This window comes from Branchiostoma lanceolatum, chromosome 6, assembly GCF_035083965.1.
Source record: "Branchiostoma lanceolatum isolate klBraLanc5 chromosome 6, klBraLanc5.hap2, whole genome shotgun sequence".
Lineage (NCBI taxonomy): Eukaryota > Metazoa > Chordata > Leptocardii > Amphioxiformes > Branchiostomatidae > Branchiostoma > Branchiostoma lanceolatum.
This window is the reverse complement of record NC_089727.1, coordinates 16,721,056-16,748,943: the sequence shown is the minus strand read 5'-3', so window position 1 is coordinate 16,748,943 and position 27,888 is coordinate 16,721,056. Positions and strand designations below refer to the sequence as shown.

Below are 27,888 nucleotides of genomic sequence, written 5' to 3'. Positions count from 1 at the left end.
AAGTCGAAGGTAAGTCATCTTAATTTCCACAGATTAGTCCTTACCGATGCTTAATGCTTCGTACGACTTTTACATGGCGTAGGTAAGGCCATGCCGTAAATTCCTTTAGCATGTGGCTTTTGACAGAAAATGATGGAATCGTACTCTAGTGCTCAAGAATGTTAACGTTATAGTAGGCCGTCAGGTAATATATTTTGGGTCCGTGACCCTGCTTGACAGACATACCAGCGTCCTGTGAGATTGCCATGACGAAAACGTCACCTGATGGAAAGATAGACGCTACACCAGCTACAGCAACCACCAAATCAACGAGTGCTGCGAGCAAGGCAGTAGCGACACCTGGCGGAAGTTTCGTGAGTGACAGACACACGCCCCCTCCACCTTGCACTGGGATGACCTGTGAAAATGGAGGAATCCTCATGAAAAAGACCTGCAGATGTCGGTGCACGGAGAACTACTACGGAGCACTGTGTCAAAGTAAGCTAACCTAACACACTTATGAATGAAAACTATCCACTGTCGAAACCATATCATTTGACCAATCGCAAACACAGTTTTCATTCCCGTAGCCAGGATTTTGATTGGGGGGGGGGGGGGGTCTTTTTAATGTTTGAGGGACCAGGGGGGTCTGCCCCCCGGAAAATCTTAAAGATTGAACCTTCTGATATGGCATTTCCTGTGTTTTGAGAGGATTTTAAAGAAAGAAATCAGAGACAAAGTTAGCAGTTTTTTCTAGGATTTCAGCTCCGCTGGTGATACAAATAAGTCCACCTTGAAAAAAAAACCTTGGATTTTAAAAAGTGGACCCTCGAGCGTTTCATAGTCTAAGAATTGAACCTTCTGAAAGTGCATTTCCTGTGTTTTTGAGAGAATTTCAGAGGAAAAATCACAGACAAAGTTTTTTTCTAGGATTCTAACCTCTGTGGCGTTGCTGGCGATACAAATAAGTCTGCCTTGAAAAAAATATTGAACATTAAAAAGTGGACCTTCAAGTCTGTGGGGGGGTTCTTCCGAACCCCCCGAACCCCCCTGGCTACGGACATGGTTTTCCTTCCTGGTACCCCACGCCCTATTTTGTGAAAATGTCTCTCTCGTACATTCCAGAAAGCAGAGCGGAGGTTAGATTCGGCGTTATCATCAACATCCGCATGGTGGCGTCTCAGGTATTTCTTCCTTATGTATCTGCAGCGGCAGTCTTGACCAGCTAGCGATGTCCTTTTATCTCCATTGGAATCATAACTTATTTCGCGTGGATTCTAGATTACGTTTCGAACGATTTCTGTGCAGCCACCCTCATTAAATCAGGACCCCTATCGCTCCACGTTAGCTCGCTCGCGTAGGGGCCCTGATCTTCAGCGCCGGTAGACATGGTTCTGGCGCCGTTACTGACAGTTGCTCATGAATAATTAATGAGCTATCCTTATTTGGCGGTTAATTTGTTCTGAACCTAAAGTATCGATGTGAGACGTAACCTGTAACCTGGTGGTGACGTCGCCAGAACCATGTCTACCGGCGCTGAAGAGCAGAGCGAACTAACGTGGAGCGATAGGGGTCCTGATTTAATGAGGCTGTGTGTAGCAAGAACTACACTGAACATACGGATGTTTGTAACATCTTCCTCCACCTAAACATGGCCCCCATAATGATATTTTCAGTGGCACAAGGCAAAGAGACTTCTAAAGAAGGCTGTGTCCAGAGTCATCAACAAGTACTGTGCCGTCAGATTCAGTCTGTGTTGCCCCTACAGCCAGGAGAAGAAATCGTGAGTCCACTTCAATATGTTGTACAATGTAGTTAGCTATTAACAAGAACGTTTTGTTATAGAAAGATCACGTTGCCCCAAACAATCCCTGACTAGCGATTTGAACAACACACTTTTATATTACATTGGTGTCCTGTTATTTGGTGACCGGTTTCAATGGACGATTTTTTTTCAATTCTTAATTTTTTATTTAGATTTACCACATTTGTGGAAGGATTGACATAAAAGGTGACTATCACCTTTTCAAGATGTCAACCCAGACCAGACTGTAAGGTTTGGACCATCGCACACCGGGGCATGCCCCTACTCTTTTTCGAAAGGTGTGGCTTTCCCCAAACACGAGACCTCCATTTAACGTCCTATCCGAGGGACGTCCCTAACCGAAGCTAGGTGCTCATTTACACCTGAGTGAAGTGAGGAAATTTGTGTTAAGTGCCTTCCCCAAGGGCACAACGTCCGGGCGCATGTCCAGGCATGTCTGGGGGTAAGCCGTGTTCCCTTGTTTGACGGCCGAATGTTCTAGCCGTTACGCCATGCGACGCCATTTTCTTTATTTGATAAAAAGAGGGAGAAACCACTCAGATTGCGTCCCCTTCCTCCAGCCCCTCCGTAAAAGGGGAGGAACGGTCATCAATGGCCGGGAGCTCGATGCCTCAGGGGCACCACTCCCGGCCCGCTTCGCGCTCAGAAGGGGACGCTACCGCTCCTCATCGTGGCTTCTGCGTGCGTTCACGTTTCCGTGAGAATGCACGGGTCACATACTATAGAAATGATCCCTAAAAGTATGATCTTGATGATTGTATTGCAACTTTTAATCCTCATATAAAAGTCGAAGCGTTTTCGTTTGTGGTCTTACTGGTGCGAATTATTGAGGCAATTTGATTTGAGAGCGTGACATTAGTTTTGATATTATTTTGTGCACAGGCTCGTAACCTTAGTTTTAACAATGTATTGGCGAAAAATATATTTGATATTTTGGGTCTAAATGTCTGCAGATAGAAAATTATGACACTGCGGTGTATTATTTCACGTTGGCTCGTTGTCGCGTTGTCTCAAGGGAAGGCGGCACAGTTGAAGTCTCTTTCCTCTTTTGATGTTATTATCTTCGCCAAGAAGGTCATGTTTGCCCCCCTCTCTCTCTCTCCCTCTCTCTGCAGCTGTCTCTCTGTGTCTCTCTCTCTCTCTCTCTCTCTCTCTCTCTCTCTCTCTCTCTTTCTCTCTCTCTCTTTCTCTCTCTCCCTCTCTCTCTTTCTCTCTCTCTCTCTTTCTCTCTCTCTCTCTCTATTTCTCTCGCTCTCTCTCTCTCTCTCTCTCTCTCTGAACAACATAACTCGAGAAGCTATGGATGGATGATGGATCTTTATGATATTTGGTTGGGTAAAGATCGGGAAATAGAAGGTCAAGTAATGGGCCTCCTAGCGGCTTCCTACGGTACTGTAACGGAACGTACGGTTTTGATATATATTGTTTTCTTTCTATGTTTTGACGTCAAGTCATGCTCAACTAGAATTCGTCACCGAGGACGACATCCACGTAGGGGCTGGCTACCCAGAGGTGATCCCTCCTCTACTGAAGGTCATGCTTCTCGCCACACCTCGCGAGAACAACGAGATGTGCGCCGACGAGACCCTGGTCAACTCTCGTGCAAGGCGAGACTTGACTTCTCCCGCGATAGCTCTTGAACCACCAATCAGCACTCACCATTCCATTGACGTAGGATTTGGTGAGTAACTTTAAAACGATTAAGACAGCGTTTAAAGGGATTTCAAAATATGTAGCGGGCTTGGGTTAGTTAGCATGAAAAGGTACATTCAACAAATAAACAAACAAAAATAAAGAAACAAACAAAAGACAAACAAATACAGCTCACTCCCTATTTTCCCAACGTTTTGAGCAAATTACAACATGAGGAATAAGAGTCTGAAGACCCCAAATCTCCATGCAATTTGTTTTTATATCCCTTTGTGGTATAACCACAACCTGTTGGGTCCCTAGGGAAGTTATGACCCACTTTCGAAACTGACAGCTGACACCTGTCACAGCATGCCTATAATGGAATATAGATAATCCTCATTACAATTCAGTCCAAATTGCAATTCATTGTGTACATTTCTGTCTAAGCTACCTGCATAGTGAATAACATGAAAATCTGTTGCCTCTTTCTTCAATTATTCTCCTTAGAAGATTTTGACAAATACGCCATTGCAGTTCCAGTGTCACATACCAGGGGGCCCAAAATCAACATTAACCTTTCTCCTCCCAACACCTACCCATATACCAAATATCATTACAATCCATTTAGACGTTCTTCAGTTATGCTGACTTTAAGCATCCGGAGGCACACACATACACGCACGCAAACACACGCGCTAACACACTCAAAACAATATCACCATGAAAATGTATTTTTTCATGGAGATAAACATGTTTTCAGTTGGCAACTGTTGCAAAACATTTTATAGGGACGTTGATGAAGCTTAGTAATAGGGACTATTACCATACAGATAACGAAACCAGATTATTTCTGGACCAATCAACACTCATCCTGGCACTGGAGGAACACAGAGGTGAAATAGAGGACGTCATCGGAGCCCCAATCGAGGGCGTGGAGAGAGCAACAGTAGAAGAGGGCCAGGATGGAGAGAAGACCGCGGACCTGGCTGTGATCTTCGGCGTACTGGGAGTAACAATGCTACTTGTCAGCATAGTCGGAGTGGTTCTCGCCAAACATCGGAGGTACGTTCTCAGAGAAAGAAATGTTATCCTCAGTCTTACGCATGGATTAAAAAGTTGTGCATCTAAAAGTGAGAAAAGTTGTGGTTCCCGGTGCATCTGTATGAAGTTTGATCTAGGCTCGGACATGGTTTCAGCAGGAGACGGTCTAACCGCGACCGTATTGTACTGGACTTTTAAACTTCCGAAAACATAGCCTTTTGTTAATGCCTTTAGCCTGTTGTTAGAGCTAGAAAAATAAGAGGTTAAACGCCAAATCCCGGCATTTCGCTTTGCGCAGCACTAAGGCTACTTTTAGGACAACGCAAAGACAATGTATTAGCGTCCAGAGGTCAGTACAGAATTGCAAGGTATGTATACCCTCCTGAAAGCAGAGCCCTTATCGCTCGATTCGTTAGCTCGCTCGCGTAGGGGCCCTGCTTTTTAGCCCCGGTAGACACGGTTCTGGCGACGTCGCCACCAAAACAGCTTCAGCCAATCAGAGGGTTTGCTAAACCTCATCTAGAGCAAAAGCGCAAAGGACGCTGGGAAGCTATCAACCAATCAGGTAATACGTCTCTACATCGTTACTTCAGGTTCAGAACAAATTAGCCGCCAAATATTGTCAAATAAGGATAACTCATTAATTATTCATGAGACACTGTCAGTAACGTCGCCAGAACCGTGTCTACCGAGCAGGGCCCCTACGCGAGCGAGCTAACGAATCGAGCGATAGGGGCTCTGCTTTCAGGAGGGTGGGTATATACTGTCACTACGTATATACCCACCACCTCCTGGCAAAAAGAGACATCATGGTTCACCCCGTTTATCATCGTCTGTCCTGGCGGTATAACGCACGCCAAGTGCAGGCGTTCTTCGGGGGAGTAGCGCCATTAAGTCACCTGGCTCTCCGCCAATAGTTTGAATGGTGGAGCCGGAGATAACAGACAACCCGTGGGCATGGGAAGTTCCAGGCATGGCAGCATGCATGAAAATAATGTTTAGACGATAAAGAGGAGAACGTTAGCCTAATCTCGCACCTAGCAGCCCGCCCAACTAACCGCGGTTAGTCAGCGGCAGCGAGAGATTATGCAGTAGGAGATCGAGAGAGTGTTTCGCGCAAACGAAAAGACAGAATCAAATAAAAAGAATTACCTTTTGGCCGGATAGCACACACACACACACACACACACACACACACACACACACACACACACACACACACACACACACACACACACACACACACAGAGAGAGAGAGAGAGAGAGAGAGAGAGAGAAGCATACAGACAAGCATACATAAAAACAGACGCACTCGAAAATGATATGCTCACATGAAGGACAGTTTGAATACATTACATTTCATTACATGATGGCTTTGTCTTCTTTAGATTCCATTCAAGATAAACGCACCAGGAAGAAACCCTGGCCAACTCTCACTTTGTCTAAACAAAAGAGTTCTAACCGCGCAGTTTCGTATGCGTGATGCAGTCGGTAAGGACCCTGTCACACGTGTGCTTAATATACAAGTGCGCATGAGTTCCGCAGTAACATTTTTTTGGGTTCAAGTAAATTTTGCGGGGAGGAACTTGTTTTCTAATTTGACTCATCTGGTTATCAAACCAAAGATATTACTTCTTCGGCTACAAACTTAACCTAAACCAAAAACATGTTAATACGCAACCCTTGTGGGCTTGTATATACGCACAAGTGTGACAGGGTCCTTTCGACGCTTCGCCATATTCCACCACATCCCCATATCTACCCGCGGCCGTGAAGAATGATCCGAGGAAAGCAAGCCAAGGAACACGTTCACACCTAAACGATTTAGCCTTCCTTAGTCACCCTTCGGTATCTTAACTTCCACACCTTGGAGAAAAGGAAACCATCGCTGTCTTTCGGGCTGACATCTAAACACAGTCTTGGACTGAAACGTCTCAGATAAAGCACACGTATCCTCTGACCTTTTTAAAATTCATCAGTTTTACTGCATTGGGTATTCGTCGACGGTTTAAAGACCAGCAAATAAAGCGGGCTGTTTTTGTCTGGGATTATCTTTGCCCCTTCTTAACGACACTCACGCGACAGTGACGCGTGTGAAAGTAATTACTGGAGATGATATCAGCTGTAAGATCTACGTTTCTTTATAGACGACGTCTTAGCGAAGATCTCCATATATCCACCTGCGCATGACAGACGGGGGTGACTGGAAATGGATACCTTTATTGTCATGCAGTATAGAGAAGTTCGTATGGCCCGGAAAGCATACATTGTGCCGAAAGAGCATAAGGAATCGTAAGAAAGGATTTCCTAGATGTTTTATGACCCACGTGAAGTCAGCGAATGATTATTTATCCAGAGGTCTTTTCTATGTAGATCTCAGGCAAATGCCCGCTAGAAGTCTTGCTCTTTTCTATTGTTTGTTGGCACATGTAAAACTCCCAGAATAAGTGGAATATCATCAAGTACGTCAAAGCCTGAGGGAAGAGGGAACAGAGAGACATTGTAGGCGTTTCGGGACGGTAGAGTGAATATCAAGGTCATTCTTAACTAACTTGGCTCGGAGGTTGAAGCACACGGCAGAGCCATGTGTGCACATATATATGAAGTTCATGAATTGTGGATATCACGACCGCACGGCAATTCGGGACGTTTCATGAATTTTCGTGTGCTCGTGGCTGGCATTGGGCCAAAGCAAGTAATTTTTAAGGATGACGCCCTCTGCTGACTACAGACATGATGCGAGAGGCTTCGAATTCCACACAACTGTCGCCTCTACGTATACAACTACCAAAATAACTTCACTTCTATAACTACACCCTTGGCTAGTACTAAAGCGCCAACCAGTATCCAAAGCCACTGGTGGCTTTAGCAAAGCCGCAAATTAAGGACGCTGGTAAGCTATCAGCCAATCAGATTACGTCCTACATCGCTACTCAATTATCCATGAGAAATAACGACTGTTTGTGCCTAATAAATCTAGCTCATTAATCATTTATGAGCAACTGTCAGTGACGCCCCCAGAAGCCAAAATCTCCGTTCAAAAGATCCGGGCTGAGACCGGGAGGGTTTGCCGAGCATTTCCCGAGCGGGTTTCACTGCTGATAAAGGAGGGTGGAGAAAGATATATTGACTGTCAAAAATATCGATTGCCAACCTCACAAAAATGACTCAGACATTATAAAACGAAAACTCAACCAACTAGATCCTATAGAGAGGCTCAACGGTCTCGGCCAATCCTCTTCGAAAAGATCAAGGTTTTCTTTAATAAAACCTTCTGGCAAAGATGCCTACATGACTGTGTTATCGAGCTTGGCATCAGTCAATGCAATATGCCCTCATAAGTTTGTTTGTTGGATGATTGCCAGTCGAACAAGAGTTCCACGACCTCATATCTCCATGAACAATTGTTTTCATGCAAATGACTTACACATTTGCATAATATATGTTTGGTCATAAACACCTTTATCTAACTTACATGTTGCAATAGTGACAGTCCTATAATTTTCCAATTAGATGAATTATGGTGTTTTGCATTACTTATGCAAAGTAGGAATTTATTTGCATAATTGGTATCTGTTGATGCTCCACTTTCCATGAACTACATATGTAACATGTATTTGAGTCTGATAATGGAAAACACTACAAATATAGATTTTCCTCATTAGCTTTGCAAATTAAGTCACAATTAGCATAATTTGCACTTCATTATGTATTTCTCTGTCTAAGCTACCTGCATACTAAGTATCATATTGACTGTCCTATAATATGGTGTTTGCATTAATTATGCAAATTAGGAATGTATTTGCATAATTGGTATCTGTTGATGATCCACTTTCCATAAACTACATACGTTACATGTATTGGAGTCTGATAATGGAAAACACTGCAAATATAGATTTTCCTCATTAACTATGCAAATTAAGTCCCAATTAGCATAATTTGCACTTCATTGTGTTTATCTCTATCAAAGCTACCTGGATACTAAATATCATGGAAATCCGTTGTTCCTTTGTTCAGTTATTCTCCTTAGAAGGTTTTCACAAAAACACCCTTGCAGTTCCAGAGGAAGCTGCTAGGGGGCCCAAACCTACACCACTTCTTTATTACATCACAAGCTATCTGCCACCAAAAAAATCAAGACCACAGCACGTCCAGGTCAAAAGATACAAAAATTGAAGTTCTGCTGCAGTACCAAGGTCACATACCAGGGGGCCCAAAATCGACCTTGAATTTCAGCTTCACAACACCTGCCCACATACCAAATATCATTGTTATCCATCAAGAGGCTCTTGAGTTATTCTGACTGGAGTGGTGCGGAAACACAAACATACACACATACACACATACACACACACAGACAGACACACCCAAAACAATATCTCCATTTTTCATGGAGATAACAAGGTCCATGACAGATGGTACCCATCCACAATCAGCCTCATTGAAGTCGTCACATAAGTAACGTGAGCACTCTGCTTTTAACTTTTTTTTGCCTTCTCATCAAAGGAATAAACTAGAGTTCCACGACCTCATACCTTCGCCAAATGATTTTAACCTTTATGACTGACGTATTAGGAGTGTTTCTCATCAATAATAAATCATACCAGTTCATTGTCGTAAAATATAACATGTCCAAAGTATCAGCTTAACAAATTATGAGCCTACGGTTATGCTAATATTTATCAGCAATTATGCAAAAGAGGCCCTTATTAACATAATTTGATTCAACGATGTTAACATTCACATAACTTCCCGATGCCACAAAAAAAGTATTAAATGTATGAAATTGCCGTCATTTGCCAATGTGGAATAATACAAGTTACTCATTAAGTATGCAAATTAGGCCCACATTTGCATATTTTCTATCTATTAACAGTCCTCTCTTCCTCAGTTACAATTTGAATAGTCATATCATGGAACAAAATGGATTTTTAAAGTTGCCTTATTAATTATGCAAATTAGAATCTCATTTGCATAATTATTGTCCAATCATACTAAGCATCACACAAGCTATCCACATACCAACAATGATGACCATCCATCAAGGCCATCTTGTTATAGTATTTTCTCATTAATTATGCAAATGAGGTCTTCATTTGCATAGTTCATATTAATTAATATTTCTCTCTTCCTCAGTTACATATGTCACATGTTTCAGAGTCCTATCGTGGAATTTGGCGGATGTATAAACTTTCCTCATTAATTATGCAAATTAGATACTGATTTGCATAAGAAGTGTCTAATCATGGACTCACCACTCAAGCTATCTACCTACCAAAAATCATTACCATCCATCAAGCCCTTCTTGAGTTATTCCCTTTCAAAGTCAGACGCAAAACCTGCTCCTGCAGTTCCAAAAAAGCCGCTAGGGGGCCCAAACCCACACCAATTACTCTCTGTCCAAAGATCCAACTACCACTCAAAATAAGTTCCATAGCATGTCCGGAACACGAGTTATCAAAACAGGAAGTTCCGCTGCAGTACCGTAAGAAGCCGCTAGGGGGCCCAAAATCTCAACGTTTTTAGGTCTCATCAAAACCTACCAACATACCAAATATCAAAACAATCCATCAAGGCATTCTCGAGTTATCCTGTGACACTACAAACAAACAGACAAACAGACAGACAAACGCTACCCTCTGCATAACCTTCTCGGCGAAGGTAATTAGCCAACGAATTTGAAAGAGTTGCGTATTTCAGGTCAAGGCGTAGGTCTTTTATTATCTCCATGAAAAAAGGCTTGTTCATGGATATACTGTTTTGCTTGCGTTTGGTGTTTGTGTGTATGTATGTGTCACCGGATGCTTAAAGTCACCATAACTATAGAACCTGTACATGGATTGTAATGATTTTTGGTATGTGGGTGGGTGTTAAGAGGAGGGAGGCCAAGGTCGATTTTGGGCCCCTGGCATGTGTGACTGGAACTGCAATGGCGTATTTGTAAAAATCTTCAATGTAGAAGAACTGAAGAGTGGATCGACAGATCGTCATGTTATTTAGTACACAGGTAGGTTAGACCAAGATGTACACACTTAAGTGTAAACTATGCAAATGAGACCAAATTTGCATAAGTAAGGAGGTAAATCGTTTGCATGTGTGTCGCTGGATGCTTTAAGTAAGCATAACTGTAGAACGTGTAGATGGATTGTTATGATATTTGGTATGTTGGTATGCGCTTGGAGGAGAATGGTCAAGGTCAATTTTGGGCCCCCTGGTTTGTGTCCCTGGAACTGCAATGGCCTATTTGTAAAAATGTTCTAAAGGGGTATAACTGAAGAGAGGAACAACAGATTTTCATGTTATTTGGTACGCAGGTAGGTTGGACAGAGATGTACACACTGAAGTGCAAATCATGCAAAGTTAGTGTGTTTGCGTGTGTGTGCGCGTGTGTGTATGTTTGTGTCACTGTGTGTGTATGTATGTGTCACCGGATGCGTAAAATCAGCATAACTATAGAACGTGTAAATGAATTGTAATGATACTTGGTATGTGGGTAGTTGTCGGGAGGAGAAAGGTCAAGGTCGATTTTGGGCCCTCTGGTATGTGTCACTGGAACTGTAATGGCGTATTTGTCAAAATCTTCAAAGGTGAATAACTGAAGAAAGGAGCGACAGATTCTCATGTTATTTACTTGGCAGGTAGCTTAGAGAGGGTTGTATACAATGAAGTGCAAATTATGCAAATTGGACTTAATTTGCCTAAGTAATGGGGAAATCTATATTTGCTGTGTTGGCCTATCCTATATCGGGTGCTTTGTTAGTAGCTATAGCGTAAGTGGGTCACTTGTCAACAGCTGTTGGCTTTAGCTTGCCAAGCCCATCAATCAATTTAGCAACTGTTGGTTGTTAACAGCTGTTGGCGCTTAACAGTCTGTAGGGACTGATTTGACCAGACTAGAAGCTAATGACAGCAGGTAGTGAAAGGAACAGTTATACATGGTTTTAATGTAAGGCAACTCATTCCAGTCTGTCTGTATGTTTGAGGACCCCAGTTGAATAATATGGGAAAATAGCAAAGAAGAGGTCAAGATCAGTTTCTGTGGATCAAAGGATATATGATGGGGATCCAAAGCATAAGGTATGTGAAGTAACCAGGACACATCACACATTTGATTATGTGTGAATTCACTTTGACCTGTTAACAGGCTGTTTCTTGCTCATACCGTGTACCAGTTGTGGTCTGGCTTTATTTTCTCAATGGTTTGGCAATGGTACTGTGGACCACAATATATCTAACGTACAATGCTACGATTGCTACCAGTTTATAGGTAACTACGTAGCACTTTGACATGATCTGGTCACCTGTAACCTTTCCTGCTTATCTATTGTACCCCTGTCTTTTATTCACCTGTAAAGTTGTGTTCTATCAACCGCTGTCCCTGATAGTTTATAATTTACACAACTTTGTAGGCAAGGTCGGGATGTCTCCAGGTGTCAGAGATACATAAGAAGATGAAGAGAGATCACATGAGAGCCAAAAGAGAAGGAGAAACAAATGCACTGAGGCGTAACAGACCACATAAAACAAATATAAACAAACACAACCACCCTGAAGCAGATAAAACATAACATAACAACCAAACAACAAATAACATACACAAACATAACACAACATTAAAAAAAAAAGCAAATTTCATGGAGATTTTGGGTCCTCAGACTCTTGTTTTACTTTTCTTTGCTTGTTCGGCCCACACGGTCACTTTTCAACAAGGTCGAAGTGAGATGATTGTAAGATGATATCTATGAATAAAAGAATCCTTGCTCGCTGATTGTGCCCCTAGGGCATATGTTGATTGTGCATCAAGCGATTCTCAAGCTGTATCCATAAACAAATTGTACATACGGTGGCTACGGTTAGACTGAACCGCCAAGCGACCTGAACTGACATCTTCGGAGCTGCAGGGCAGAAACCACTAATTGGGTAACCAACAGTAACGATGCCCGGGGAACCAACGGGAAGTCGCCATAATGTATGGGAGACGTCCGTCTTCGCAGCTGGCAATTAAAATGCTCTCGGGGTCCTGAACGTATCTATAACTTGGAAAAGTATAGCCTCCGTTGCAGGCTTTCCCATGGCGATTTTTCAACTTATCGGGGCCAGATTCTTTGGCTGTGTGTGTGTGGGAGGGGGATCTGCTTGGAGACCGTATCTGCTTGAGGCCCCGTATCTGCTTGGTATACTGTAACCGCGGTTACACTTACAGGGTCCCAGGCAGATACGGAGCCTCAAGCAGATACGTTCTCCAATCAGATACTCCCCCATCCAAAGAATCTGGCCCCGATAAGTTGAAAAATCGCCGTGGGAAAATCTGCAACGGAGGCTAGGGGAAGAAGCAGTATAACTAGTAAGACGAGTACAGATAAAGGGATTGGGGAATTCAGGAGGAGCGCCGTGGGCGATTACGATAACGTAGAAATAATTTGTACTGGATTTCTGTCGAAAGCAATTTAAACTCCAAACTGGGACAGGATTCAAACAAAAAGTTACGCTAAGTCTTGCCGATGTTTGTTTAAAGGCGTGTAGCAATGCGTTATAGAGGACATAACAGGAATATGTCTAGTGTTGTCCACATATGTGGTCTTCTGAAATAGCTACCCACACCGGCAGTACTGTGAATACAGGGACAGATCCCAAGGTCTGTCAATGCCAGTCTTGAATAGGCAATCCCAGTGTGAAAATCTGCCCATTCCAACGTGCGTAAGACATCATTATTTCAGCCCAGTGGTGCTCTTCTTCTCAAGGATTCTTTTGATTGTGTGTCCTTCATGCTTTTCTTACAGCTATTATTTTGAGGCTTCGACAGCTGACACCTTAGTCCAATGCAATAATCAGACAGACTCCACGCGACAAATTTTCTATTTATCATTCTGTTATTTTGGGAAGACTGAGGCACCATTTACATGACCTATGGACGTAGTCCATTTTCTTGATTGTGTCTCCTTCAGGCTTTTTACAGCTATTATTTTGAAGCTTCGACAGCTGACACCTTAGTCCAGCGCAATCAGAAAAACTCCACGCTACAAATTTCCTATTTATTATTCTGTTATTTCGGAAAGACTGACACATCATTTGCATGTATGATGTACGTAGTCCATTTTCTTGATTGTGTGTCCTTCAGGCTTTTTATAACTATCATTTTGAGGCTTCGACAGCTGACACCTAAGTTCAATGCAATCAGACAAACTCCACGCTACAAATTTCCTATTTATTATTCTGTTATTTCGGGAAGACTGATGCATCATTTACATGTATCATGTACATTGTCCATTTTCTGGATTGTGTGTCCTTCAAGCTTTTTATAGCTGTTATTTTGAGGCTTCGACAGCTGACACCGTAGTCCAATGCAATCAGAAAAACCCCACGCTACAAATTTCCTATTTATCATTCTGTTATTTTGGGAAGACTGATACATCATTTACATGTCTCATGTACGTAGTCCATTTTCTGGATTGTGTGTCCTTCAAGCTTTTTATAGCTATTATTTTGAGGCTTCGACAATTGGCACCTTAGTCCAATGCAATCAGACAAACTCCATGCGACAAATTTTCTATTTATCATTCTGTTATTTTGGGAAGACTGAGGCACCATTTACATGACCTATATATATGTACGTAGTCCATTTTCTTGATTTTCTTCATACTAAGTACCTTTCTTATAACTATCATTTTGAGGCTTCGACAGCTGACACCTTAGTCCAATGTAATCAGACAAACTCCACGCTGCACATTTTCTATTTAGAGTTCTGTTGTTTTGAGAAGATTGACACATCATGTGCATGTCTTACTCTCCAAGTAAAGGAAAGGTTCCGGCTAATTTCTGACGTGTTTTAGGCGGTTTTGTCGGGCTTTCCATTTGTCCCGTTTTCTTTATTTCGCCAGCCCACACATAATATATATAATGTGTTGAAGTGATTAGGTTTATTATCTCCATGAAAAATGGAGATATTGTTTTGGGTGTGTCTGTTTGTCGGTCTGTTTGTGTTTCCGGACCACCTAGTCAGCATAACTCAAGAGCCTCTTGATGGATTCCAATGATATTTGGTATGTGGGCGGGTGTTGTGAAGCCGAAATTCAAGGTCGATTTCGGGCCCACTGGTATGTGACCTTGGTACTGCAGCAGAACTTCATTTTTTGTATCTTGTGACCTGGACGTGCTGTGGTCTTGATTTTTGGTGGCAGATAGCTTGTGATGTAATAAAGAAGTGGTGTAGGTTTGGGCCCCCTAGCAGCTTCCTTTTGGAACTGCAGGGGCGTTTTTTTAGGTATTGATCGTTGCTCGCTGTACCTCACCGGAGTAAATCCGGACGAACGATGATGATGATCGTTGCGACTGCCGGCAGAGTTGTGGGTAGGTGACATAAAGAAAACGGGACAAAATAGAAAGCCCGACAAAACGCCTACAAACACGTCAAAAACCAGCCATTCCTCTGCTTGGAGAGTACATGTCGTGCGTACGTAGTCCTTGACATTTCGTTATAACGTTACATTTGGTTCCCTGTAGGTTATACTCTAATACACGCCATTTATATGCTCTGACTCTGAGCCAGTAATCTGTGACTCTTACAAATATTGTCACCATTCATCAAGATGCACGGGTGCCGCGTTTTGTTAGTCTCCAAACAGATCCAACGGTTGCAAAGACCTTATCCAACTGGCAGCTTCCCTTGCTGACTGGAGCTTCTCTGGCTAGCTTGTACGATTTTAGCACCGCGGAGATCTGCTTGGAGATTAGCGTTTTGTCTGATGTGAAAGAGAGATTTGCGCTGAAGTTTTGAGTAGAAAGGTGCGTATTTGGTTGTACATAATGAATGGCACCCACGGATGTGACTTTATGTTTCAGGACGAGGAAACGATGCTGCGCTGAAGTACGTCCCAGCCAGGTGCCGACATGATCTGTTCCCATGACGCGAACGTACCTGTCTTTGAACATTACAGTCACGTACAGAAACAAGGCACAGACAATCACATGGCGTGTTGAATTACTGAGTAATATACATGTATAAAAGTACAACGGCAGACCGAAAGTTACCTCTATTTTTCTATAAGAAGTGTTGCACGTAGATTTAGTTTTTTTACCTCCGTGAAAACGTATTGTAATCAGTTTGTGTTTGTTAGTTAGTTAGTTAGTTTGTTTGTTTGTTTGTATTGATGTGAGTCCGCAGTGATGTGGACATTGCAAAGTGGCAGCATGTTAGGCGGAAGTGGTGTAATCGGATGCTTAGAGAATTGGAAGTGTGGTTTGATTCGGGTGCCATGTTGTTATAGTTGAGTGCCAGGAGTCTACAGCCGAACATTAATGTCAGGTCGTTAGGGATACCCACTAAGAGCTTGTTAGAACGATGTTTAGGTAATTGTATTAGGCTCTTGAATGTTTAAAGCACAACCGAGAGAACGTCCTATCTACAATGGCTACCATATGGACTACGCAATACACGATACAGCTTAGGCCATGTTGATTTGAATATATGGATGACATCAGTGTCCGTTTTCAAAAAAAGAAACGTTTTCTACAACACGGTACATCATACAGAGTAGCTGCAAAGTAAGCAATATATGCCGTTAATTGCAAAAACATCATAGAATGTCGAAGTCAATTTCAAAGTCAAAGGAGAAAATGTGAAAGACCAAAAATGAAGAATCTAACATTCGGTATAACATACTCTGTGCGTCTAGTCATTTGTTTAACCTTCCTGACCACGTAGATTTGATGAAATAATATATAATGAGGGCAACTCTCTTTTTTGACGAACTTTTTTATTCGCACGCTCGCATCAGTTTTGGGGTTCCAAGAGGATGTCATCCATGCATCGAATCAACATAGTCTTAGGGTCCTGTCACACTTGTGCGTGTATTCCAGTGCGCGTGAGTTGCGCATGAACATTTTTTTTGGTTAAGTAAGGTTTGAGGGAAAAAACTTGTTTTCTACTTCGACCCACCGTTGTGCAGCCTAGTGATCGAACCTAACAAATCACTTATTCGGCTGCAAACTTAACCTAAACCAAAAACATGTTAATACGTAACTCATGCGGACTTGTATATACGCACAAGTGTGTCAGGGGCTTTACGTCCCACAATGAGATATTATTCGTAATATAATTCTCAGTATGTCCAATACACCGTTTGCCCCGGGCTGTCATAAATGTGACGCACGGACATTACCAGATAATCTCTTCTGATCTCCTGTCTTGTTAGCGTAATCACATTTATGATTTATCCTGAAGAAAGTAATAACTACGCGCCACGGGCGGTGTGATAAAACATGCACTTAGTTGGAGTCAGCAGCAGTATATTGTCGAGCTGGGTTATTACTGAGTGTCGCGTGCAAGAGTCAGAGTGCAGTCTTGCAAATGCCGTGTGAAAGATCGTCTAGCTAGCACATTTAGGAAAGTACGTCAACGCAAAATCATTGAAAAACATCAATGTGCAATTGGAGATCCGTCAATGTGGTTATTTTTTTCCAAGGTCATGTTATATTTTCTTGGGCAAAGGAAAGTCGGGCGGATGTCTAAAGTGTATCTCATATCATCTATCCCTCAGTCTAACTATTAGACCGTTCAGGCACCATAGAAGCTATGGCAACTAGTTTTCTCCACCCTTCTAAGTGTTTCAACCAGTATCATGCCTCTCCATTCTCCCATATTATCCTCCCATCAACGCAAGTAGAGATCTGTTGCCTAATTTTTTTCTACTTCCCTGGACGGTTCCTTGCATAATAGTTTTGACTAGTCCCGAGGAAAATGACTCGTGGCCGTACCACTTCATTCTTCAGCGGCTTCGTCAGCATCAGCAGTCCACCCTACAGACACTGCTTGATGGCAGGGACGTATTTCTGAGTGTAAGGACAGGCGGAGGGAAGAGCCTATGTTATATGGGCTTCCCAGCGGCAGCGAAAGCCGAGCAAGCTCACCGACCATGTCCGCGACTTCCGTCTTGAGATGAGTTCGTCACTCCACTCATTGCCAAATAAGGCCAGCTCGTTAATTATTCATGAGCAAGTGTCGGCGACGTCGCCAGAACCATGTCTGACGGCGGTTATTATCAGGGCCCCTTCGCGAGCGATGTAACGTGGAGCAATAGGGGTCCTGATTTAAAGAGGGTGCATTTGAGATGTGGTCTCGGTATGTGATCTCTAGCTCTAGAATTGTCCGGAAGCATTTCACCTCTGTAGTCTGTAATAGTCTGTAAGTATAACTCAGCGCAGCCAGTGATTGACAGATTCAACTACTTGTCCTTGATCATGACTGCTGACAATCTAGATGGCTAGTACGTATCACTATGTAGATGAATACAACTCTACAGCGCTGTAGAATACCCCGTCATAGAATACGTTCGTGTGTACGAATGCAGCTTCTAAGGTAAGTTGGTTGCCGGTCGTCGAACTCTTGAAACTTTTCCCTACTTAACCGCGACGCGACAGAGCTTTTTACTTTGATCTGCATTACAAGCGTGTACTGTCTGCCTCAATGGGGCTTTTTACTCCTGCCAAAAGAATATTTCTATCCTGATAAGTAGCTTAATGCACTCTTACGCCAGCCTGCCAATTCAACAGTGTCCATTAAGTAAAATCATCGATGTTCCTTACACAAGAAGTTGTCATCCGTAGGGATGATAGAACATCGTCTTATACAAGAACGTGCCTTGGAAAATCTGCAGATCGTGATTAATGTAGAAAGTTTTGTACTTGTTGATGACATTGCCAATGAATCCTGTTAATAACCGTCACACGTGTCTGGCGTTGAAAGCATCACTCATACGACTCCAACCCAATAGCAATGGTCTAGATCTTTTCAAGCAGGATGAATATTTTCATCAGTCAAAAGCTGCCGTTATGATCAAGAAGTTCAGTGTTCGTAAGACGAGCATACAGCTAAACTTCTTCTAAGTCTATATTAGTCAAAATTAGTTAAAATCATCCCACACCATAAGGTGTATAGGGCGGTGCCCATCCCCGTTTCGAATTCATACCCCTGGGCCACACTGAGGTGCAATTACTGCAGCAGGGGGCTAGTCCACTGGCGGTGGAGTGTGTTTAACTTCCATACTGTTTATGTACCATTTTTATAAAGTCTTTGGTATGATTCAATGTGCCTCTTGTCCAGAGGTGTCCTACCCGGGAGTTGAAATCGGGCCTTCTGGTTCCAAGTAATCAGGACCAGATGTGGTGAGTAACAGAAGCGCAGACAACCACACCACAGGGACACCCCCAGCTCGGTGAAATATTAGCCAAGGAGTCGAAAGTAAGAAAGACAATAAAACGTTTCACTGATATATTTTGACAAGTAATAGCTACATGCGTTGAAGCTCACGGGGATATAAGCTTAATGCGCTAAAGCAAAATGGTTAATTCAGTTCAGCCGACTTTTGTACCCGTAAAGGCTTTGTACATACCGTATTCATTATTCTTAGTATTGTCAGAAGCCAGCGTTCACCCTTGGATTGAGGAAAGATCGTCTACAAAATGCTTGTCATTCTACGCGCCGGTTTCCATTAAGAGATATTGTTCAATCTTAAGCTTATATCAAAGACGTGCTTTTAGCTTAACGTCACTGCCTTGTGCCCCGGGGTTGGTGGAAGTTGACAACTCGTCTTGAACCCTTTTAACTACATGATGTAAAAACTTTCGGCCCTGAATGGTTCATTAAACTACTCTTTACGGGTGTGTGTCCTTTGAGTTAGCCACCATATGGTCTATTCACTGTCAAACCTTCTAATGTATGCTTTTAGTTACACAAAGTTTTCCAAAGAAGAAAACAGGACAAACACCATACATACAGGCGACGTGTACGGCTTTTTACAGATTAATGTTTCTTTTATAAATTCATGTTCATTCACCTTTCAGATTTTCGTTGTATTCAGACGGTGTTGCCATGCCTCAAGCCAATAATCATGCATGATGAAATAGTAGTCTTATCTTTCCTACAGAACAGGCGCTGACATGCTGTCTTAACCCAATAGGCTTACCAGTAACGAAACAAAGGGAGGTGCAAACCAATTTTCTCTGAGAAAATAAGAAGATTTTGGGTGATGACTTTAAGTAGACCGCCGTGACGGGATTATTGTGAGATTATCTCGACAATTTCGCACGTTCCCGAAAGCGGATCCGCAGAAAAGAGCTTTGCAACAGAACTGAGTCAGCTTACAGATGTGATTTTTGTGGCAGAGACTGCTATTCTTGTATAGGGCTGTTTAGCCATAGTCGATGCTGTAGGGCTGTTGTGAATTAGGATTTTTACCATGGTCAATACTGACCGACGTAGGCCATATGAAGTCGCACGTTCAGGTATCGGTGTACTGCCGCGTTCAAGCACACTAGACAAGGAGTCTCTTGCACATTGAGTAAAGGTTAAGGACCTCCTCAGATACCTTCCACAGGCCGTAATGGACTCAATTGCGTCTTAGCGTACTGTGACGTAGAGGAAAGAATGTGCTTCCAAACGTGATTGAACTGTAACGTTACTACTCCCTGCCGCTTTCTGCCGTAGCGATATGTCAGCAGGATCGGGCAAATACAGAATGCTGGGTTGTGTAGCAAAGAACTCAATGCACAAGAATTTACCAACCTATCTACGGAAAACAGGGACTCTTTTCCAATGATCACTTTATGCATCCATCCCAATCTTCGAAAGTTAGACTTGGAACAGCGTTTGATTGCTTTAAGGCATGATTTATAGATGTGGTTAAGTAGACCATGCAGTTAATCTCTTTTCCGTGTTGCCGGGGAAAATTCTAAATTCTGATAAAACTGGTTATCATGATACATGGCGCGTTCATGATTCTATTACAAAGCGAAGTATTCTTATTACAATTCCAGGATTTCTTACACTGTCTCTACGTAACAGGCGCCCTTGTAATTGAAACAATAAAGAGGCGGAACAAGTTTGGAGATAAGGCGATAGAGAAGTTAAGAAGATAAGACGGTTGGGAAAAAATAATTTCTTTGGGGAGGAAGTAGATATCCCCAATGTAACTTGTGACGTTCGCAAAAATATCATATATAACATAATACTAGTCCCCATGACTGACTTGAATTGTGTCTTTTCTTTGGAGAAGGTATTCCACGGGCGTATTCATGGATTACACATGACGCACTAGCAACTTTAAGCTGTTCCTCCTAGCCCTTGCTATCAAAATAAGTTTTATGAGGCAACGTGTGGATAATGTATCTACGCATGTAGACAAATGACTTTTACGATGTTAAATTGGATTGCAAGATTGGTTCTTAATTATTGTATCTAAGCTAGTGATGTGTAAATTCCCATTACCCTATGCATTTGTCTGTTCCTATCTGCTGACTCTCTAATATCATCTACGCTGCCTCGAGAGCTAGAGTCAGTGTAATGTATTGTGACATTTGTAAATAAGTAAATACACATGGAGAACGAAATGGAGAAATTGTCGTTCACTTTGTGCCTGAAAAAAGATCAACCTCTCAGTTCCAGCTACAGGGACAGGAGTTTAGTATAGTAAAAATGAGGTGTTATGGGAGAAAAGTTTCATGAAAACATAAAATTCTTCTTAGCTGAACATGCTCCACTTACCACACATATAATTTCGATTTACGCTCAGCAATTAGCAAAATTAGAATTAGTGCGCACCCCCTTGAAATAAAGAGAGGGCGGTACAAAAACTTACCAGTGTGCCAAAGAACTTGTAAATACTGCATGTCAAACACGGTGGAAGACGAAACACATTTTATTTCAAATTGCTCCTTCTAAAAATCAAGAAAGAAAGGAGCTGTTTAGGGAGGCCACCAAATTCCGTCCTAATTTCTCCACGTTTACAGACAAAAAGAAAACTACTCTCCTCTTAACATCACAAAGCCCACACATTACAGAAAAAGTGGGATCATTCGTCTTCCACTGTCTTGGAAAAAAGTCAAACCCAATAAGATAGAATTCAGTGTCAGTATTTAGACTAGATAATGCTGGGGTCACATTTCCCAGCCGGGGCCCGGCCGGGCTGTTTGCAGAAACCAAAAATTAAAGTGTATGTAAATGAATATGCTCAACAAATGCTCTAGAATAATTTTTGGTACGTTTTATGTTTTTGTTGTCTTTTATAACATAGTTTTCGTTCCCAAGGACTGCCCGCTCGGGACCCGGAATGAAAATGTGACCCTAGCATAAGTCAAAATTGTCTGTCCTGCCCGTCCTTTCATGTTACATGTACCTGCAATTAGCCTACGGGCTAGAAATTGCAATAAACTTTCTATCATTCTAAGCTGAACATCATGTTCCACTTACAACACATATCAAATAGAGTGCAGGACATTGCATGTGACCGGATAGCTCACCTTTTTGCCTGACTATTCACCTTTTTCTGGGAACTGAATCCAGCCAGATCCGTCTTTCTGAGAACCGGAAAGTGCAAGCAAACTTTAGATGTCTTTTACAAAGCGCTGCTAGCTATCAAACTATCACTCGGCTTGACGACACCATCAACCTTCTGACCATGTTCCAAGAAGTATGCAAAAAAGTCGAGGGAATGTCGATTACGTGGACGATGCTTTTTTCGACAGCGCACTGTGCTATATCATCCATATCAAATCTTAATTTCATCTGCCCCAATAGACTTTGCGCAGCCCTTTTCTACATGTATACGTCAATCAATTAGTAGTAAAGGTGAAGTTCATACATGTATACGTCAATCCCTTAGTAGTAAATGCGAAGTTCACGAACTGTGTCTGTAATGTAATTTGTACCTCAGAAGCTTTCTCAATAGTTTTCCATATACTGGCCAACTTACGAATCCCGTGATCGTGAGTATGCCCCGACATAATAAATACATGTCTTTGAAACGTAGCACAGTTCGTTGGCTATTTCTATGATAATCAAACTGCACCTCTTACACTCCCATTCCATTAAAGGAAAGCTACACAAAAATTGAAAATCCTTCTATGCTATGCTTAATTTATTCCAAAGTGAAATTCTTACTTCAAGTTGTTTCACATTAGTCCGTCATAGTTCTGGGATTTTCCACAGTTTGTAACTTATGCCGTGCTGACGCCTTCTTGCCTGGTAATTGAATTATATGACGTCAGTGTTTCAAATTTTTCACCTGATGATTGTATTATATGACGTCAGTGTTCTAAAATTCAATCATCAGGTGAAAAATTTGAAACACTGACGTCATATAATTCAATTATCAGGTGAGAAGGCGTCAGCATGGCATAAGTTGCAAACTGTGGAACTTATGTGAAACAACTTGAAGTAAGAATTTGACTTTGGAATATATTAAGCATAGCATAGAAGGATTTTCAATTTTTTGTGTAGCTTTCCTTTAAGGCGGCAACCTCGCTACGACCGCCTTGCGACCGAGCGAGTTGACAGAGCGATCAATGATTTTCATAGATAAATCGCTTTGTGTGTTTTGTTGTCTTCTCAATGATACTTTTACAGTTTGCATGATACTACAATTATGAAATCAATGGTTATACAAATCCAATTTAGGGCGCAGCGCGATCGTCGGCTAGTGGAATGGGTACCTTTTTTTATTACGGTTTTTGACAGACAAGGACGACGTGGCACTAGCTTAACTCAATATATTATTAACAGTGCCACGTACAGATAACAACATACCCTTTTTTTTATACACCTGGGCGAAGTGAGGAATGTCGTGTAAAGTGCATTTCCCAAGGGCACAACATCGGTGGCGTCAGGGGGACTCGAACTCGGGACCTCTTGGTTCCGGGCCGAGCACCCTGACGTTACGCCACACGACCCCACAAGTACCTTAACTACAGCATACTGACCTTATATTGGATACCTAGATGCCAAACTCAGCCGCCAGTTGTAGGTACTTTCCTGTCAGGTCACGAAGAGATAAAAGGGCTGATCTGTCGATGAGACGCTGTTTAACGACCTTTGCGCCCGGGACTTTAAGTATCCGGACGCACAAACATACACACACATGCAAACACACAAGCAAGCACACGCAAAACAATATCTCCATGAAAAAGTCTTTTTCATGGAGATAATCACCTGTATGTAAGTTCACAATACCGCAGATGTAACCTATCGTTGGTAGTGGGCATTCGGGAAATACACTCAAAACCGGATTCAGCAACCATCCAAGGGACGAGGAAAAAACTGGTTGGTGAGAAGAGGTGGTTGCTGAGGTTATAGTTGGGTAAACTATGTAAAAATGGACGGGCTGTTTTAATGTGGCTTGTGACTGGAAGTGGTTACCTGCGTCAGATGGTTGCTAGATCAAATTTGACTGTGGAATACCATGGTGTAATTGATAAGATACTTGTGTTAATGATTTATTTATTGGCTTAGATACAAAATGTAACGTTTTTCCACTACCCCGCCATCCTCCCAGCAGACCCGATATGTTCGTTACCTCCCAAAGCGGCCCTGCCCTTTTGAGACCCGGAACACGCTTCTGGCGACGTCACCACCAAACAGCTTTCAGCCAATCAGAGGGTTTGCTAAAGCTCATCTCGAGCAAAGCCGCAAAGGACGCTGGGAAGCTATCAGCCAATCAGCTTACGTCTTACATCGCTACTTAATAATTCATGAGCAACTAACGACTGTTTGTGCCAAATAAGGCTAGCTTATTAATCATTTATGAGCAACTGTCAGTGACGTACCTTTGCGTCAGTGACGCCCCCAGAAGCCAAAATCTCCGTTCAAAGGATCAGGGCTGAGACCGGGAGGGTTTGTCGAACATTTCCCGAGCGGGTTTCAGCGCTGATAAACGAGGGTGTACCCCGCTACTTACAGTAGTTTGAATTGGCTGGCAGATGACAAAACAGTGCACTGACATCAGTAGGTTGTAGTTTGGAGAACAACTATCAAAAAGTTTAAAAGGATTTTTCTGGCGGCGAGACGCTGTCTAATGACCTCTGCGTCCGGGCGCGAGAAGCCAGAGATAGAGCGGCTTTTCCCGAGTCAAAGGGTTGGACAGGTTTCAACTTGTCTGGCAGGTACTATTATCTGTATGTAAGTTCACAATACCGCACAATACCGGCATTCGGGAAATAGATATAGAGTAAGATGAGCCAAAAATAGTTACTCAAGCAACTGGATAAAATTTTGAAACAGTCTTTGGATGTCTTAACTTCATCAACGTATAGAGTAAGATGCTTGTCATGATCATGTGAATAATTGATTTTTTTGGCGTGGATACAAAATTTAACGTCTTTGAACTCTGCTTCTTCTAGTAGTTGGCTGACTGGCTGGCGACAACATTAACAGTGCGCTATCTTGAGGACTAGTTTGTAGTGTGGAGAACAACTATCGAACTTTGTAAACCGTCCTGAGAAGCCTGAATGAAAAATGATAGGGAAGAACAAGCTGATTTAGGAATTGAAGCTCCGTGCGTTGTTCCCATGTTGAATGTTCTTTCTCTAGATTGACTAATAACATTAGAAATGGTTTAACTACAAACATGTATTGTCAGTGAATGGAATCGGACATCCGCGGAAAATATTTAGGCCGCATGAAGGTGTAAGCTCCATGATTTTCATACAGCGTGAGTAGAATAATTTAAGATTCAAGAAGAAATAAGCTTATTTCAAATGCGTGTGCAATTTACGTACGGATGTCTGAACGCGTGGATTAGCAAGCGATTTTTTTTCAGCCAGCCGTTACTACGGAGGATGGTACTCAGGCTAATAAATAACATTCAAATGTAGCGAAAGAACTTGCACTATGTAGCGAAATAAATTTGTGCCATGTAGCGAAATGACTTGCCAGGTAACGAAAAGTACTGTAGCGAACTGACAATGTATCAAAACAACCTGTAACCTCCCATGTTGCTGTATGATTCATTCTTCAAGTAAACCCAAAAGAATCAGTATGTGTGTGTGCCACGCTCGTCGGTCGAGAATGGGTTATTATCGGTCATGTAGTTAAGGGGATCTGCGTCACAGTTTGCGTGGACCTTACTGTCTGTTAATTGACGTTTTTCACAGGTTGCTGAACATCGCTAATGATGGAACGTCCTCAAATCTACTAAAAATTTATTCTGCAAGCCAAGGTTTGAGGGGCTTGACGTAGTGGCCACGATTTTTAAGGAGGGAGGGAGGCTTTAAAATCGGTGCCACTACTAGCCCCCCGATCGAAACCTCGGCTTGGGGAATGCTACAAAATATCATGATTAGCCCTCACATAAGTCAGTACACGTAAAAAATGCTACAAAGTATCATTTTAAGTTAAGAAGAATTAAGCTTGAAAATAAGGTTGAGTACACAATGAGTACACAATGAGCTGTCAGAATTCAGGCTAAAGGGAGACCAAATCGACCTAGAGATATCATATTAATTATAGATGGGAACCACCGCCATTATGGCCCAACGCGCATGGACATCAGTGACCCTTTGGAATAAATGTAAGAAGTGTTGCTGCGGGTGTCAATGCGAATCAATCTTTCATTTCCTACTTCACTGCCCACTACATATTAATCAGCGTTTTCTTTTACTTGACCAACTTTCCAAAATTGCAGGACACATTTTCGACATCAAATCACTTTCGGACGATGCTATCAAACACTTGTTAATCTACGGATCATCTCTTTGCTCCCCCAGTTCAAACTGTAACATAATGAGTTTAACTCAAGAATATATTATACTGACGAAGCGGTTCTCACATTGAAATTGGTACATCCCATCCTATAAGTTATATTTAGTAGGGGGGGGGGGGTGCGCTTTCTGGGAAACGAATCATATTACAACACATGTACTGAATGCTTTCATTTATCTGTTGTTATTGTGTAGATAAGTATATTATTGTTTAAATACATTCCTGTCTTGTATGATGGCGCGTCAATATAAGTTTTATTAACTTGAGTTCGTTGCCATCTTGTCTGTACTTGTTATTTATGTTGTTTAATAATAAAAAAAGAATAAATGTAGAACCACGAACACTTACTAGAACACGCATCTGCATGATGAAAATGTTATGATTGTATAACTTATAAAAGCTGTATTTTGTAAATCTGGCCACTGTGTGCCGTGAGGTTACCTTTACGATTTTCTTCGACACGATGATTTAGACTGGGTGCCTTGATCCATCCTCCCAGTAGATCCGATATGTTCGTTACCTCCCACAGCGGCCCTGCCCTTCCGAGCCCTGGAACACCCTTCTGGCGAAGTCACCACCAAACAGCTTTCAGCCAATCAGAGGGTTTGCTAAAGCTCATTTTCAGCAAAGCCGCAAAGGACTCTGGTAAGCTATCAGCCAATCAGCTTACGTCTTACATCGCTACTTAATTATTCATGAGCAACTAACGACTGTTTGTGCCAAATAAGGCTAGCTCATTAATTATTTATGAGCAAATGTCAGTGACGTCCCCAGCTAAAACTCCGTTCAAAAGATCAGGGCTGAGACCGGGAGGGTTTGCCGAGCGGGTTTCAGCGCTGATAAAGGAGGATGCCTTGATCTAACCTAGCCTTCATTTTAGACGGCTGGAAATTGATTCGGCGGTCAAATTGGAGACAGACAAAATGGCGGCAGACGGACTTAAATGTGAACCAGGTTTAGGGATACATTCAACTTGCTGCTTTGTTTAGCAAAGTATCCGCCTTGTCGTTCAAACGCGACTGTAGCGCCGATGGAAAGGGAGTTAGTGCCCTTCCGTGTATCATACAGGCTTGGATGATAACATCTCTATGACAATCACACGTCACAGGAACAACGCTTGGAGCACTTTATCTTTTATGACTGTACCCTAAAATAGTATTGTGTTCAGCTACAACAAAATGTAGGTTGCTTAACTGTAGACACTGTCACCAAGAAGAGTATACTCCTTGGAAATAAATGTATATGTAACGAAACTTACCACAAGATATAAAATAATATACATGGTAGTAGTTGGAGCTGTACATGTCGTATGTCTCTGACATAATTACGGCACGCCATCCACCGTCAGGGATTTCATGATGTATCATCTATAGCAACTAGTTCTTTGGCAGGAAGCTCGAAATTACAAGTTACAAATTACAACTCAAACCCCAGGGACATCTCAACGTACGTTTCCAATTTATCCCAGAATCCCCCCGAGAAGAGGAACGCAGATCAGTTGTATCCGGAGTGTTTCGTAGTCGTCATGTCGACTCAGTATGTGTGAGATTTTATAGTCGTTTTGCTGGAGTAGTCGCCGCCGTCTTATTCCCCAGCTAGATAGTGCGCATTAACGCGACGCCTCTGGCAATAACCGTTCCTCCTACAATCCTTCATCCTTTTAGTTATAACATGCTGGGCAGTCTTAGAAAGAGACTTTCCTTCCATTATGCAGCCTCGCCGGTTATTCCCCCCATTTCTGCTCACCAAAGCGCAGTGATTAAAGGGTTTGGGCCGAAACCATTACAGCCATGTTTGCTATTTGCCGGACACCCAGAATTTAACGAACTGCAAATGAAGGTCTATGATTGCAGACTTGCGTCAGGCTTACACTCATAAAGCCACT

The 27,888-nt window shown here is 42.3% G+C and overlaps 1 protein-coding gene and 1 non-coding gene across 2 annotated transcripts; one reads left to right on the top strand and one right to left on the bottom strand.

The window, feature by feature from the left end:
* The first annotated feature begins 245 nt into the window (after positions 1 to 245).
* On the top strand, positions 246 to 15,580 carry LOC136436884 (uncharacterized). The gene is made up of 6 exons (XM_066431274.1): positions 246 to 477; positions 1,105 to 1,163; positions 1,656 to 1,762; positions 3,256 to 3,485; positions 4,267 to 4,498; positions 15,317 to 15,580. Exons 1-6 carry the CDS (start codon positions 246 to 248, stop codon positions 15,366 to 15,368), a joined length of 912 nt encoding a protein of 303 aa, XP_066287371.1. The 3' UTR covers positions 15,369 to 15,580.
* On the bottom strand, positions 2,336 to 2,554 carry LOC136437710 (small nucleolar RNA U3). Its single transcript, XR_010756275.1, has one exon. It is a non-coding gene; the product is annotated as a small nucleolar RNA U3 (small nucleolar RNA).
* Positions 15,581 to 27,888: the final 12,308 nt, after the last annotated feature.

Coding starts and splice junctions, on each gene's coding strand:
- LOC136436884 (XM_066431274.1), top strand. CDS start 246: ATGACGAAAACGTCACCTGATGGAAAGATAGACGCTACACCAGCTACA. Junction 1,164..1,655: donor TCCGCATGGTGGCGTCTCAG/GTATTTCTTCCT, acceptor TGATATTTTCAG/TGGCACAAGGCAAAGAGACT. Junction 3,486..4,266: donor TTCCATTGACGTAGGATTTG/GTGAGTAACTTT, acceptor ATTACCATACAG/ATAACGAAACCAGATTATTT.